Source organism: Amblyomma mixtum, chromosome 2 (assembly GCF_055824585.1).
Source record: "Amblyomma mixtum isolate Tamu chromosome 2, ASM5582458v1, whole genome shotgun sequence".
NCBI classification, from domain to species: Eukaryota; Metazoa; Arthropoda; class Arachnida; order Ixodida; family Ixodidae; genus Amblyomma; species Amblyomma mixtum.
The window spans coordinates 155,909,413-155,923,472 of NC_143013.1; the positions used below are offsets into that span (position 1 = coordinate 155,909,413).

At 46.9% G+C, this 14,060-nt stretch overlaps 1 protein-coding gene across 1 annotated transcript; it reads left to right on the forward strand.

Moving 5' to 3' along the window:
• The first annotated feature begins 9,300 nt into the window (after positions 1-9,300).
• On the forward strand, positions 9,301-10,248 carry LOC149361349 (uncharacterized). Its single transcript, XM_089568052.1, has one exon. It carries the CDS (start codon positions 9,301-9,303, stop codon positions 10,246-10,248), a length of 948 nt encoding a protein of 315 aa, XP_089424178.1.
• The last annotated feature ends 3,812 nt before the right edge of the window (positions 10,249-14,060 follow it).

A 14,060-nucleotide genomic window follows, 5' to 3' on the forward strand; every position in this document is an offset into this window, starting at 1 on the left:
GCAAGATGCCGTGCTGAGACTCAAACACGACATCGTCGACAATAAAACCAGACACAAAGGCCACACTAGGCTTAGACCTAACCAAAGCTTTTGATTATGAAAGAGGCTACGCAGTACTCGCCGGAATCCAAGACGTCGGAGTAGGCGAGAAAACATATAACTACATCAAAGACTTCCTCTCAAACAGAGAAAAGTCATGAAATTCCAAGACATCGAATCCCCACGACCAAACTAGGGAGCAAGCGCGCCTTTCAGGGCTCCCTCCTATCCCCGTTTCTGTTCAACTTAGCAATGAGAGCACTCCCCCCATTGCTAAGTAGAATTCAAGACTTAAAGTCCAGCATGCACGCGGACGATATAAACCTCTGGATCAACAAAGGAAGCGACGTGGAGATGGAACAAAAGCGCCAAGCTGCCGCAGACACACTAGTCAGGTTCGCCGCATACAGAAGTCTATCATGCTCCCGGAAAAAATGAAATTTTTCGTCTGTAGCGCATTGTAAAAAGGATACGTCAACATAAAAAAAATTACCGACGATTACGTTACTTCCTAATGCGAAATTTGAGCGCAGCATATAAGCTGTTTCACCTTTTCGATAGATTGAGGCAAAGAAATCGAGCAACACATGTATGCGCTATCACAGAATTTTTTTTTAGCAGACGGAGGACTTCCATCGGTCGTCTCGCTCATGGCTCAGAAAGAACTGGCAGATAATTTCGCAGTGGCGAACGGCAGCGGCAATTTCGGCTCGGGCGGTGCACATATACAGATCCGCCGTCACCGATCTGGCTCTCTGATTGCCACCGCACAGGGCGAACGGCAGCGGCAATTTCGGCTCGGCCGGTGCACATATACTGATCCGCCGCCACCGATCTGGCTCTCTGATTGCCACCGCACAAGGGTTGCATTGGAGGAGGAGCGAAGAAAGGAATTAAGTTCGAGCCGGCGCTTTGACAACCGGAGACTCGCAGGAAGAGGGGGGAGGGGGGCGGCGTGTACACCCAGCGGCAAACGATGGGGGCAGAAGCGCGCGCAGCAAGCGGACAACACGATAAAGGGAGGAGGGAAGAGATAGCAGCGACTGACTGATGCCGCTGACGCCGATAGTGAGTCAACCCCAGCTGCGGATGAAAGGGGGGCGGAGCTGGTTACGAGGCCGACGCCGACGACAACGCCGACGACGACGCGAAACCCAGGAACGGACGCCAAAGAGCTGCGCTCTAAAATTGAGGTAGAAAGCAAGACCGTCCAGACTATGGAAGAAATTAGAATTTCGGGCATGTTCACTGAAAGGAACGGACAAAACACAGACGGCATTGAAAAATTAGAAACAATACGCAGCGCAAGTCACCAGTATATTGAAGAGGATCGCTCAAGAAGACCACGGTCTCAAAGAGCGTAGCCTCTTCAATTTAAAGAAGCCCACAGAGCATTAGAATGATGGTTCGAAGCGTATGGCAGCGGTTAACAACCGCACGTCCCACCCGATGAAAATTAAGTTGGCAATAGGAGCGAGGTACGAGCTGCATCCATGGGGTGATATCGTGATAATGGAGGAAGTTTGCGTGATTAACGCCTGATTGTGTCTAATAAGCATCTCTTAAAAGCACACTTTTCCAAACATTTTGAAGAATTTTGAAGATACTTCTATAAAACCTTAAAGAAAATGTTCTCGGGAGGTGCTGGCAAACGCAGCGCAGATATAGCTCCGTGCTCGGAACGAACGCGGAACATATGTAGGCATCCAGAACCAGAAACGGGCGCTGCAGCCAAATAATGCTCAGAGAGAGGGAGGGAATAATCAATGGAAAGACACCGGGGGGGGGGGGGGGTGTAAATAGGCGACGCACAGTGTGCTACCCTAGACGTGGAAAGTGGACTAAGGTACAGATAGAAAGCGGAGAGAGGAAGGCAGATAACCATTCCACGTGTCCATACTCCATAAATAACAGGGCACAGGGGGATACTACGCTACTCGTGAATCCTCTGGCAGTGAGTAGGTATGCAATAAGGAAAAAATCAAGGAGGTACTTAAGACAAGTTACGTGCGGTAATTGGAAAATATTTGAGCTTGCATTATGGCGCCATCCGCTGGGCCAGCACTGTGCACTGCGAGGAGGGTTTTCAGTGGGTGCTAGATCATGGTGCTACGACACATCAAGCAAGAAGTAAATTTACCAGAAACGTACTTCTGTACTCGGAAAATTGTGGCAGCTGTAATTTATGTGCTCGTAACTACTCATGTGCACTTCTAAGACAACTACACATTCACTAGACACGCCTTTATTCAGCTGCAAACGTTGAACCGTCGTAGCGCAGTGGAATAATTCTGTCTCGTACGCAGCATGCCTTGATGCTATTCTCCGCCTGTACCCAAATTTTCTTATTTTTCTTCATTGAAAGTTCGTGCCTTTTTCGGTTATGGATTATGGTCTGGCTTGTGTATTTGTCAATTAATTTGTTGGATAGCTATGGATTAGATTGTGGACAGGCTATGGATTGATGAAAGCATGACACATCTTGTTTACGCCACTCCTGAGCCATAAAAGCCTTTCGCCTTAGAAAGCCTACAAGATTCCACGAGCTCCTGCAGTAGGATTTGTGTGCCTGCCCGAGCCCTCACCAGCTTTGTCTCTCTATCGCCATCCAGCGCAGCACTGATATGTGGTTGGAACTCGGGGCAAATTATTCAAAATTTGCAGGGCTTTCATTTCAAATCCTTGCTGAAACGCTTTCTAATTTTTCTTGAAAGAGTAAAAACTGGTAAATCAAAGAAAACCGTATCATACTGCTGTTATCTTCCCAGCAAGCCAGGAGGAGAGTATAATAGTCACCGCCAGGCACATCATTAACCAGAATCGAATAAACAAAATTATACTAGCGGGCATTCTTCTGCCACGTGTGCGCCGATATTCGTGTCCAGAGTTTCAGCTCTATTTTGATAATTGCGCATGCCAAGACCTGATGACTGGCGTAGAACTTGTCCCGGGATGACTCGGCGTTTGGTCTGCCTACGGCGAATAGGAACCGGTTAGCAGTTTGCGTTTCACTGTCAGCTAATACTTAAAACTTGCGCTACAACACCGCTGGTTGTTTCAAAAACTGCAATGCGTTGATTTTTTTAGGGAAGGAAAAATCTTACTGCCGAGGTGGTTTAACCTAAGTTCTTCAGGGTCCAAAACGACTACACTACGGGTTCTGTGAGATATTCTTCAAGGGATGATACCAATGTGTCCTGCGCATCAGTTCTTATTCCCGTATGAACATCACAAAGTGATGCGATTGACGAGTCAGCACCAAGAATGTGCAAAATATTTCGAAAAAAGGAAAAAAAAACGAGGCACTAAAGAGCATGGCAAGACAGTTGAGGGTGATTACGGATCGGCTGATAGTGACGAAGATGACGAAGACAATGACGAAGACAATGACGAAGGTTCCAGGAGTGGCGACCGATATTACTAACACCACCCTTGAAAGTCACTCACATTTCCAGTAAATCCGAATCCACAAAGCAGATCCTATCATGCATTCTCCCTGTATTCTGATAAAGAGATGATGCTGATGGCAGTAGCAGAGTGTTTTGTCAACGTTAGGAAGCGACGACACTATGATCGAATAACGGTAAGCGCTCTAAAGGCATATATAGGCATCCTTATTCTGATGAGCATTCACCCATCGATACAAGTGTATCAATAAGTGATCTCTGAGAGCTTCTCAATGCACCGGAAATTTGCAGCGTGATGTTTCAGTGGTTTTTGAAAATCATCATCTGAGAACGGCTTAACAACTACTCTTAGCTGCACTCAGAGATCGTGCCTAACCAGGGTAGGCGTTGTAAGGTGTGGTCTCTCATGAATACAGCGAACAAGAGTTTTCATAAGAGTATAAGCCTTCTTCCCTTGTTGCTGTCAAAAAACCTACGACCCTTTTCAAAGGCAGGTCGTCCGTGAAACACTACAACCGATGAAGCGTAATATCTGGTGTTGCTATTAACGTTGGTGCCTTGCCGACAATGAAACCGGATATTGAGCAAATTATCTGTGTATACGGGAAGCACTGAGCGTAGGCCAGGCAATCTATGTCTGAGAGAACATGTCCTTTCTTTCATTAGTGATGTTGTGGGAGAAGGCGTACAGTTGTTCTTCGAAAACTTTGTTCTCATCCTCAAGGCTTATTCTATGCTAGCACATGGAATGCGTTCTTGTGGCAATCTCAGGCCCAACAGAAACGACCTACCTCCCGAAGTAAAAGACCGTAAGAAGCTCACCTTTGAATCTTCCATCTGCAGGTCGAAACAGCCAATCTCCGTGTACCAGTGGCGGAGCTTAAAGAACGTCCATATAGTTTGCAAAACCACGACCCCAACAAGCAACCTCATTGGAGGGAACTCTTTCTTGTGGCAAAAAAAAATTCAAGCGACCTGCGCCGAAGCACTGTAAGGCTACAATGGTTGTATGGGCGGTGTTGGTCGCTTCGTAGAAGAGCTGAGTCTCTGTCCGGCAGATTAGTGCCTTGAAAACTGAAGGCCACACAATATTTCATTCTTGGGCGACAGCTTATCCGGCGGGAATGCTTTGGTACAAGAAGAAATTTACGAGTACATTTTGACCTCAACAAGTGAAGAAGCAGTGGCGATTTGACGTCTGGTGTCCAAGATGACGTCAGGTTTCAAGGTAAGGAATACTTTCCAAACGAATCTCAGTCAAGCAGGACGTGCCATTGTTTTTCCACAAAGCGCTCCGAAGTAAATACGCAGCTCTTGTGTGCTGCTCGCAATGTGAAATTATGTATTATTTCCCGTCATTTCGTTCAAGCAGATGAGCGCATTTCGCGCTGAACCTGTCACCAAGTATAAGCGCCTCATCTTTACTATGATGCCTGTTTTCTAGCTTCGCTTTTTACTCTATCGCGTGCATTGGGCCATAGGCTGTCCCACATTCTGCGCTTTGCTACAGTGATGAACAGTAATGCAAATTGCTTTAGATACGTCATTTTTACTTCAATAAACAAATTTTTTGTTCAGAAGAATCAATTTGGTTATCTCTTTGCGCCCTACAAAGAGTGAATTTTCATGGCCTACGCACTGCCTTCATCGCATAATAAAAATAATTTTAGTTAAAAGCTTGGCAGCAATGCAGGAATTGGGGAACCAGGGTTCACAAGAGTCATATGTAAAAATCTGGTAGAAATTCACAGCAGCTGCACACCCACCATAGTGGTCCACTAGGAAGTAAAAAAAATCGTTTTTAAAAAGGCTCTTTCGCGGAGAGGGATCATCTTTCTATAGTTTTCCCCGTTTGTTTTCGGGTGATAATTAGAGACCTGCATTGGGAATAGTTAGGGATAAGAGTTAAGAGAATATAGGTGACCAACCCGCGAAGCGCTGATGACATTTCCTTGCTATGAAACTGAGGGGACGAAGTGGAGAGCGCGATCATTAATTTGTAGAGAAAAGTGGAACGGTGAATGTTAAAATGATAATGCAGAGAACTGAAGTTATCTTTAAGGGTCGCCGAAGGAAACAGCGGTTTACGATTGCTGCTGGCACGCAAGCTGTGGCAAGAGAATACGTCTTCTTAGAGCCTCTAATGACGCCAGAAGCGCACCACGGCAGTTAAATAACCAAGAAATAATAATGGGGTGGATTGCATTTGGTATATATTCTCATATTTTGAATAGAAGTCTAGCAGTATTACTCAAGAGAAAAGTGCGTATCACGTGTATCTTCCCGGTGCTCGCCTATGGGCAAGAAACGTGCAGTTTAATGAAAGAATAACTTAAATTGAGGACAGTGCACCGAGCCATGGAAATGAAATATATAGGCCTAACGTTATGAGACACGAAGGGAGCAGAGTGGGTCAGAAAAGAAATATGTGTATATGGCGTTCTTATCGCACACTGAATATACGGAAACCAGCAGCCCATTTAATGCAAAAGATATACCTACAACGCGTATTCGCTCTGGTTAAAAAACTAGACATGAAGAGAGGGCGAGCGTAGCAAGTGGCGGCAGCGACAAAGCTGTAAGGTAGACAAATGAGATTAGGAAGTTTGTGGGAGTAAGACGGCTGCAGGACTGAGCTGACGGGAGAAATATAGCTAAGACATTTGCCCTGCATTGGGCACTGTCAAGAAATGTTAAAAACTCTGCGTTACCTTTCAGTTAGGCGCAACACGTGCAGCCTCAAATTCTATTTCCAAGTTAAATTTCCTTCGGTCACCTGTGATCACAATCAAGAGCTGCAAATTGAAGGAACCTTGTGGGTTATAAGGCCTCTCTGCAATCCCGAAGAATTGTAAAGGTCGCTTTCAATCACTGTATGTGCTGCTGTCCTTGGACTTGGGAAGAGACCGCTACATTCCCTCGGATACAACAGAGCATTCAGCACTTCGCACAAGAATCAATTATGGCATCTTTCAAAGAAATTACACGTTTACTACTTACTCATTTCTTGGTCTGCGAAGAGCCAATGTTACCTCCCCTTCTTCCAATTCTGGGTGTATAAAGTCCAATGGTATGAACTGAACGTTGTAGCCTGCCTGCAATATATAGAGGTTTGTGTATGAGTTCAGTTTTGTGCATGAGTTTAGCGCGACTCAAAGCTAAAAAGGGATGCATATGGAGCAATGGAAGTTGGAATATTTTGAGATCTCACATTTGAGCATAATTATATTTATTAGCGATAAAAAGTTGATTCCGCGGAGGCCCATTCAATATTGTGCCCGTGTACTACCCAAATTTAATTTGTTCCCAGAGAACTGGAAAATGGCATTTGTACCTTTTACTTGGTGTGTCGTTTTTAAAGTGAAATTTGATGCCTTGGAGACCCGCTGAGCATTCTCGCTGCTGTGACGATTGGTGCGTGTACAGAGGATCACAAGGAAGAGCTGCGCGCAGTTTACAAAAGGAAGCGACCGGGTGGCGTTGCGGGGAGGCGAGGAGGAGCCAGCGGCTAAGGCGACGGAAAGGCGGCAGAAAAAAGAAACAAAGGACATGAAAGGGAGAGCCGAACAGAGTAACGGGCAGAGAGGGACGGTTCGAACGAGCGGACGCGATGGAGGAAGGCAGAAGTCCGGGGTCGCGCAGTGACCAGGAAGCCCGGGATGCAGCCTACGCTCACGTTCGGCCTCCGACAGTGCGCTTCAACACCTGGCAGCTCATCCAACGACTGGCCAAGAACGAGAGCCGCCCAGCCGCGAAGAATCCCCAGCCAGCCTGCTGCAGACATCCAGCCATTCGTCTAGCCCGTGCCACACCAAGCTGACGCAGCCCCGACGTGGACCTTTTGCATTCCAGTTGGCGGCAACAAGCCCGGTTCCTTTTTTAAATCATATTCAGAAATTGTTTTTGGAGCCTGTGCATCAATCTCCTCATGGCCAGGGTGGATCGAGTGCGATTTTAAGAAACTGTCCATCACACTTGTGTCATAAGTGGGGTCCACCCTTAAATCATTGGCCAAAAGCTAGACTGGACTGCACCTCCGGCGAGAGGAGCTTGAGTCACTGACTATTTGGTCTAAAATGAATGAGGCCCGCTCGATTGGACGGCCCTTTGGAAGAAGCGTATTTGCTTTGGCAAACATGGTAGAGAAATTTACTGGCGTGGCCAGCGGTCGGCTATTATTGAATATTTGGACATGTCAGAGCCGGTGTGAAAAATGGGCAGTTTAAACGATGCAAACAGCTGGGAATGCCGAAATGTCGCCTCTCTGGGGCAGCACATGAAATTGCCTGCTGATATGAAGTAAGGAAGGCTGGGAGGTTGGCTGATTTTGAAAAGCCTGGCGTTCAAAGTATTGAAAGGGAACCTTCCAGTGTAAAACTCAGGCGGTTCTTCGACGCTCGACAGGGGCCAAAGAAAGACGCCGCGCGTTTCCTTCCCGCCTTCGCTTCCTGGTGAACGAAACCCTAGCACGGGAACCGGGACCTGGTACTGCGAAGCAAAAGTATGCCAAAGAGCTCCCTCTGGAGGACATGCAGTCCCAGTTCCTCACTGGCCTGAGGGATTCAGTACGCAGGTTTGTCCTGTCTAGAACACCATGTACTCTTGAGGGAGCGATAGAGGCAGCTGTATAAGAGTAGCGTAATGAGCTGCTGGTGTTTAGTGAGGCAAGGGTGCGGCATTTAACGGAGTCAAAAAGCGCAAGAGCCGACGCGAGCGCTTGTAGGCTGGATGGGCTGGAGGCTCTCCCCGCTGGAGGGCTACAGCCGAATAACAGAGGCAATTACAGGAACCGTGAACGCAGGCAGGTTCGCTGCTGTGCTTGGAAAGGGTACAGTCAAATTGCTAGAATTGTGTCCCGAGCTAAACCGCGAATCGATTGCGCCAAGTGTGCAGCAGCCTGCACGAACCGACGCAGAGAGGGATCAAAGAAATTGTACATTCCCCCGCAGCCGAGACGGTGTAGGAAGCGAGCAGTGGTTATTTTGTAGCAGTAGTGTTTGGAGAATCCTATCCGATTGCAAAATGCGTGGTAAAGGGGGCCACTTGAAATATGCTGGTTGACACTGGCACCCTGATACCTCTCCTCAAGCAAACGTTTTTCGATTGGCTGACAAGGGCAGACAAGCAGGTACAAGATGCCCGAGAATCTCCGAAAGTGCGATTCGTGGGGATTACAGGAACTGATCTTGGCACGGGAGGACTCTACCTTTTTGCGCTCCACAATCGCCAACGATAGCATTGACCATCCAAGGGTACATTTGTTCCGACGCGGTGTCGTTGCCGGAAGACATGTCGGGCCTCGTAGGTCAGGACCTGTTGCGGCAACATGACATCGATATCATACTAAGCCAGAACTGCCTTTCCTGTCGCGGGGCTTTGGTGCTTTTGGGCTTTGGGGCTTTTTGCAGTATATCTCGAGCCGTTGTGCTTGGCCATTCTTAACAGTGACTGCATTTCTGGATTCAAGCTTCAGGCAGCCGAAGTGAAAATCCTTGCATACGCGGACGACATAGCGGTATTTTGCACAAACAAAGACAGCATTCGTGAAGCTACGAATGTGGTCGAAAAGTTCTGCGACCAAACTGGATGTCACATAAACTGGGGAAAAAGCTCAGGATATTGGCATGGGGAATGGGATACTTCACCAGATTTTTTTTCTCGACTGAAATGGACTCACTTACCGACGCGGTACCTTGGGGTGCCCCTAAAAAGTTATCGCGATCCCAGCACACACTGGAACGAGGAGACGTTAAAGGGAAGAGAGAAAGCGGACGCGTGGCAAGGAAGGCAGCTGTCAATCTTTTCACGTGGCTTTGTGTGCAATGTTTTCTTGATTTCTAAGATATGGTAAGTGATGAATGTGCTCTGTGCGTCGCGCAGCAATATTCAAAAAATCCATCGAGTGTTTGCAGTCTTTCTTTGGGCGTCGACCTGGGAGAAAACCAGGCGAACAAACTTGTTTATTTCAGTCAAAAGCGGAGTCTTTGGACTGGTTCATTTGTTTTTGCGTCAAGTGGTGTCGCGCTTTATTTTCCTTCATGATCAAAATGGCATATTTTTGAGAACTGTTATGCAAATGCGGTTGCAAAGGCTGCTCCCCAGAATCATAGTGTCATCGTGTGAAAACGTGTGTGGTGCTGTAAACGGATATTTGCGTGAGGTTGTCCTTTCCTTCAGGTTCTTGGAAGTGCGTTTTCAACTAGAATACCTGTATAACGTTCCCAAAAAGAAGCTGTATAAGGATCTTGTTGATATTATGCTGCCGCCACCTTTGTATCGTGCGCCTTACCGTGGAGGCCCAGGGCAGGGTATTTTAAAACGGGTGAAAATGATGCCGGTCCGGCCGACAGTGAAAACATTCTTTTTCAAATTGCACTCTAATACACTACCCGTTAAAACCTGGCTCCATGAAAAAGGAATCTTTGTCCCATGGACAACAAATTGCCTGTTATGTAAGCAGCCGGAGACAATTGAACATGTTTTCCTAGACTGCTGGGACGCCATATTTTTCTGGGATGTCCTGCAGAGAACCATCAAGAAAGAACTACCACTGCACCCTTATGGTATCCGATTTCTACCAGTTGATCGCAAAGAGGTGCCCTATGACTTATTAATGCTTCTTGGCCTCCACAGCTTGTGGAAAACGCGAATGCAAGTAAGGCATGCGGATATAAACACTCGTAGTAGACGTGAGAAGTTTGTTGAAAGTGTTGTTCATCTGCGGGAGTGTTACCAGGCGCAGCGTGGCCCACCCCAGTGGGTAACACTACTACATGATCTAGTGAAACTTAAGAAATTTTAACTTCACCCGTATCAGCTCAAGTGTAGCTGAAGTGGTCTTATTGTTTTCATGTCAATCTCGAAAATAAAGAAAAAAAACGCTTCCAGGGAAAGTCACTGGCCGGGTTTCTGCTGGCAGTGGTGTACGCGCACCAGTCGTCACATCCGCCTACAAACGAAATTTAATTTATTTCGTGACAGCTCAAAAATGACATTTCTATAGTTTATTTTGGTTCTCGATTTCAAGTGCATTAATACGGTCGCGAAGTTTATATGCTAGTCATAAAGAAACGAAAATTGAAATCAAATTTATGCGCGCCTTTTTTGTGGCGCATTGAAACAATTTTGACGTCGTCTGTATTTATTCTGGAACAGACTGCTCCCCACCTCACGCTAAATAGGGACTACGTGGGCTTAATGCTTCATAATTGTAGACGGATAACCACTTTCTTTCCGGGCAACGAAATAAATCATCACTGTAGAATTCAAGGCACTCGAATAGCAATCAGAAAATAAAAATGTACAGATCACTTAATTTATGCATCCGATATGCATTCGCGTTAGTGTTGCCGCCCCGACGGAGCACGCCTATTGGCTGACGGGTATAAACTGTGCGAGCGGGTGCCGTGATCCAGTTTGTCAATCCCTGTGTGACACGGCATGCCCCTTCTCCACTGTACTCTAACCTTCGCACGTCGCGCCACACTCTTCCCCACTTTGCCACCTGCCATTCGAGACTTTGATGGGTGGGATATACGGGAAGGTTTTGGGGCATGGAGATTCACAGCACTTTAAAGACGTCAGAGGGTTGTTTTCAGTGGGAACTAGGAGTTTCAGCGGGCATGAGAAGCACACAACTGCGAGTCCACGTGATTACGTCATTTTGTTGCTATGTTGTTGGGTCAAAAATTGAGACCGTTAATTCGTGAACCCTTTCGTGTCACTTAGACTTGACGTAGTAATAGATTATTGCGCGCTCACACAACAGACGCAGCCTCTGAATGGGAGGCGTTGACAATGGGCAGCACTTTTTCTAGACAGCGGCGGTGAACACTTCATAAAATTTTAGAAAATGGCGCAAAGGAACACACACAGGAAGACACAGAGACAGAAAGAACGCCGTTTTCCTGTGTTGGTCCCTTTGCGCCATTATAAAATTTTATGATGAACCAACTGGCCCAACAGCAAGTACTTCTGCGAACTCTTCAGTGTTTGAGGCTCCTGGCACCAACCACTGGAAAGCCCATTCTTTCTCTCTATCTGTTCTTTCTGCCCAGCGCACGCATTTGATTTCACTTCTTTCTAACCGCGAACCATGAAGGCATAAAGTTTGAAACTACTATTTTAAAACTCTTCCTCTGAAAAACCGTTGCAGGTTCAGCCTTGCTAGCGCGAAATATTGTGCGTGATTTTCAGGTGGACAGCACTGCCACGTACCTGAAGGCGCGATTGAGGTGTCTGCTCACCAAGATTGCCAGTTCAATGCCAGTTTACCCAATGTACACAAACGGTTTATACTCCAGTGCTACGTTTCTGTAGCAGAGTTGTCGACGGCAACGCGTATTGCGCTATTGCCGTTTTTCTGCCACAACAATGTTGACGCCAACGCATGCAGCGCTCACCTCTCTGTCACTATTACCACTCAGCTGAGAGCATGAATATTAGCTTGATAGTAGTATTAGTTGGTGAAGATGACGATGCGCAATGCAAGCACGAGAGTGTATTGCAGTTTAAAGCCAGGCGTGTTCCGATGCGGTGTTAGCCTACTGCTGTCACGCAATGGCCAGCGAAGTTGATCTCTTCGCGCTGTCGCGGATTTGAATTCCAATCGCGGGTGTTCATTTTATTTATGTATATTTATTTATTTCATTGGCACAAACCCACAAGCATCGCAAACCCGCAAACATCGCTATATTGCTCGGGGTTTACCCATCGGGATAAGGTTTTCGCGCAAATAATTTCTTTCCCCAAAAAGATGACATTTATTTCTCTTTTCTGATAAGTCACTGGTAGCACGACCATACATATGGTTTGTAGATTCAAACATTTTAACTGAACTCGTGGAAGGGATGGCCCTGATATCCGTGAACTGCATTTTACTGCCGTATTGTTAAGAGTGCGTGCGTAATTCCTCAGCTGGAGTGGTAAAGTCATGCAGGGGAAATCTTATCTTCGGTCGTAGCACTGCGTTAGCTCCTGTTCACACGACGGCTCATTAGGCCAATTATATAGTGTCTGCACACATTACGAATGTGGTCTTGACTCCTCGTATGCTTGCCCTGTATCAGGTATGGTAGTGCAAAGAACTGCTCAGTAGCCGTTTTTGGACGCAACCCTGGGCAAGCTGACCCGCCTATATTGTGTGAAGTATTGATTTATTTACTTTCCTTTTCGTGCGCATTCTAAACAATCCACAATAAAGGGCGGTTAAAGGACAAAAAGTTGGGCAGTAGTCGCTGTCACGCTACATGAGGCCTTCGGTGCATATCCTCGGGGGGCCTTTCGCTGCGTCTTGCAGCGACACAAGACATAATCCAGAAATCTAGTGTCAGCGGAATATTTTGCTGCCTGAGAACTCCTGCTGTATTTTTCCTAGAGCATAAATGGTGCGATGTGAAGCTGGCTGGGTGATGGCGACACGAAGCGAAATTCCTCATTCACGACCCGTCGTATAACTTTCCGCATGTGTCATGCAGGGATACTATTCCACCCGTTTGCAAAAAATGTTTGCAGTGGCAGGCTATTTTACTGATGCCGCAAGTCAGGAGCCTCCCTTGTTGACGTTTATACAGTAAATTGAGTGGCTCCTTGAATTCGGAGCAAGCATTCAAATAGGGCTCAGTTTCTTTCCTATAGGAATCCATCCTTGATGCCTTGAACGCAGTTTTTGTTGCGTGCGAAAAAAGAGCTGTCATGAACTTTATGTACAACTTAATGGTTCGATTGGGTCTTTAGTTCATAACTGCGGGACTGCTTTATCTTATTCGCTACGTAACGTGTGTCTATATGTTTTCAGGGAAACTGCTTGATTATATGCCTGGTGTGGGGCCAACATTAGTTATTATCATTCATCTGCTTCGGCTGCTCCCATCCTCGCCTCAGCCTCAAATAGCAGTCTTTGTGGATTTTGTGCGTGAGTAGGTACAGCAACCACGGATAACTATGGTAGCAAGGAACACTACGCAAGAAGTACCACCCATGTGCTACGCAACATGATTAAATACCTCTCGCCCCCACCCGATCACCCGAAGCTCCTATCGAGAGCAACCTGCCAGCCAGCATGCCACCCTCTTGTACGCAGCCGCCGCCTCCTGTACGAGCGACGCGCAGGCGTGAGGAAATGTGGCACCCAGTGAACCTAGGGGAACAGAACACTCCGTTTCGAAGCGGCGAAGCAGGGAAAGTCTCCGACACTGCCCATATCGAATAATGGAACTCCATGGCTTCTCCTACAAAATATCGTCACCGTAACCATTCCAACGAAAGATGTAGGCCAAAGCGTACTTACGCCACGCGCAGTACTCACTCCGCAGTTCATTGATTTCCCCATATTCATCACACGGTCGCTTTACATCGCCAAGGGAAAGCTACAGATCGGCTATCATGGGGAGGCCACCCAGCCTTTGTGCAGAAAGCTCAAAGCAGTAGCATGCGGTGCTGAGGTTGTCTCGTGATGAAAATACGAGGATGCTCCAACGACGACGACGCTAAACATTAAAAAAAAGTCTACAACGGCACGACTGAGTGAACTGGCAACGATCTTACTATTGGAACAACATGCTCCGTCCCCGAACCGCACATTCCTCGAATCCAAGACCGGACGTCAAGGCCAAT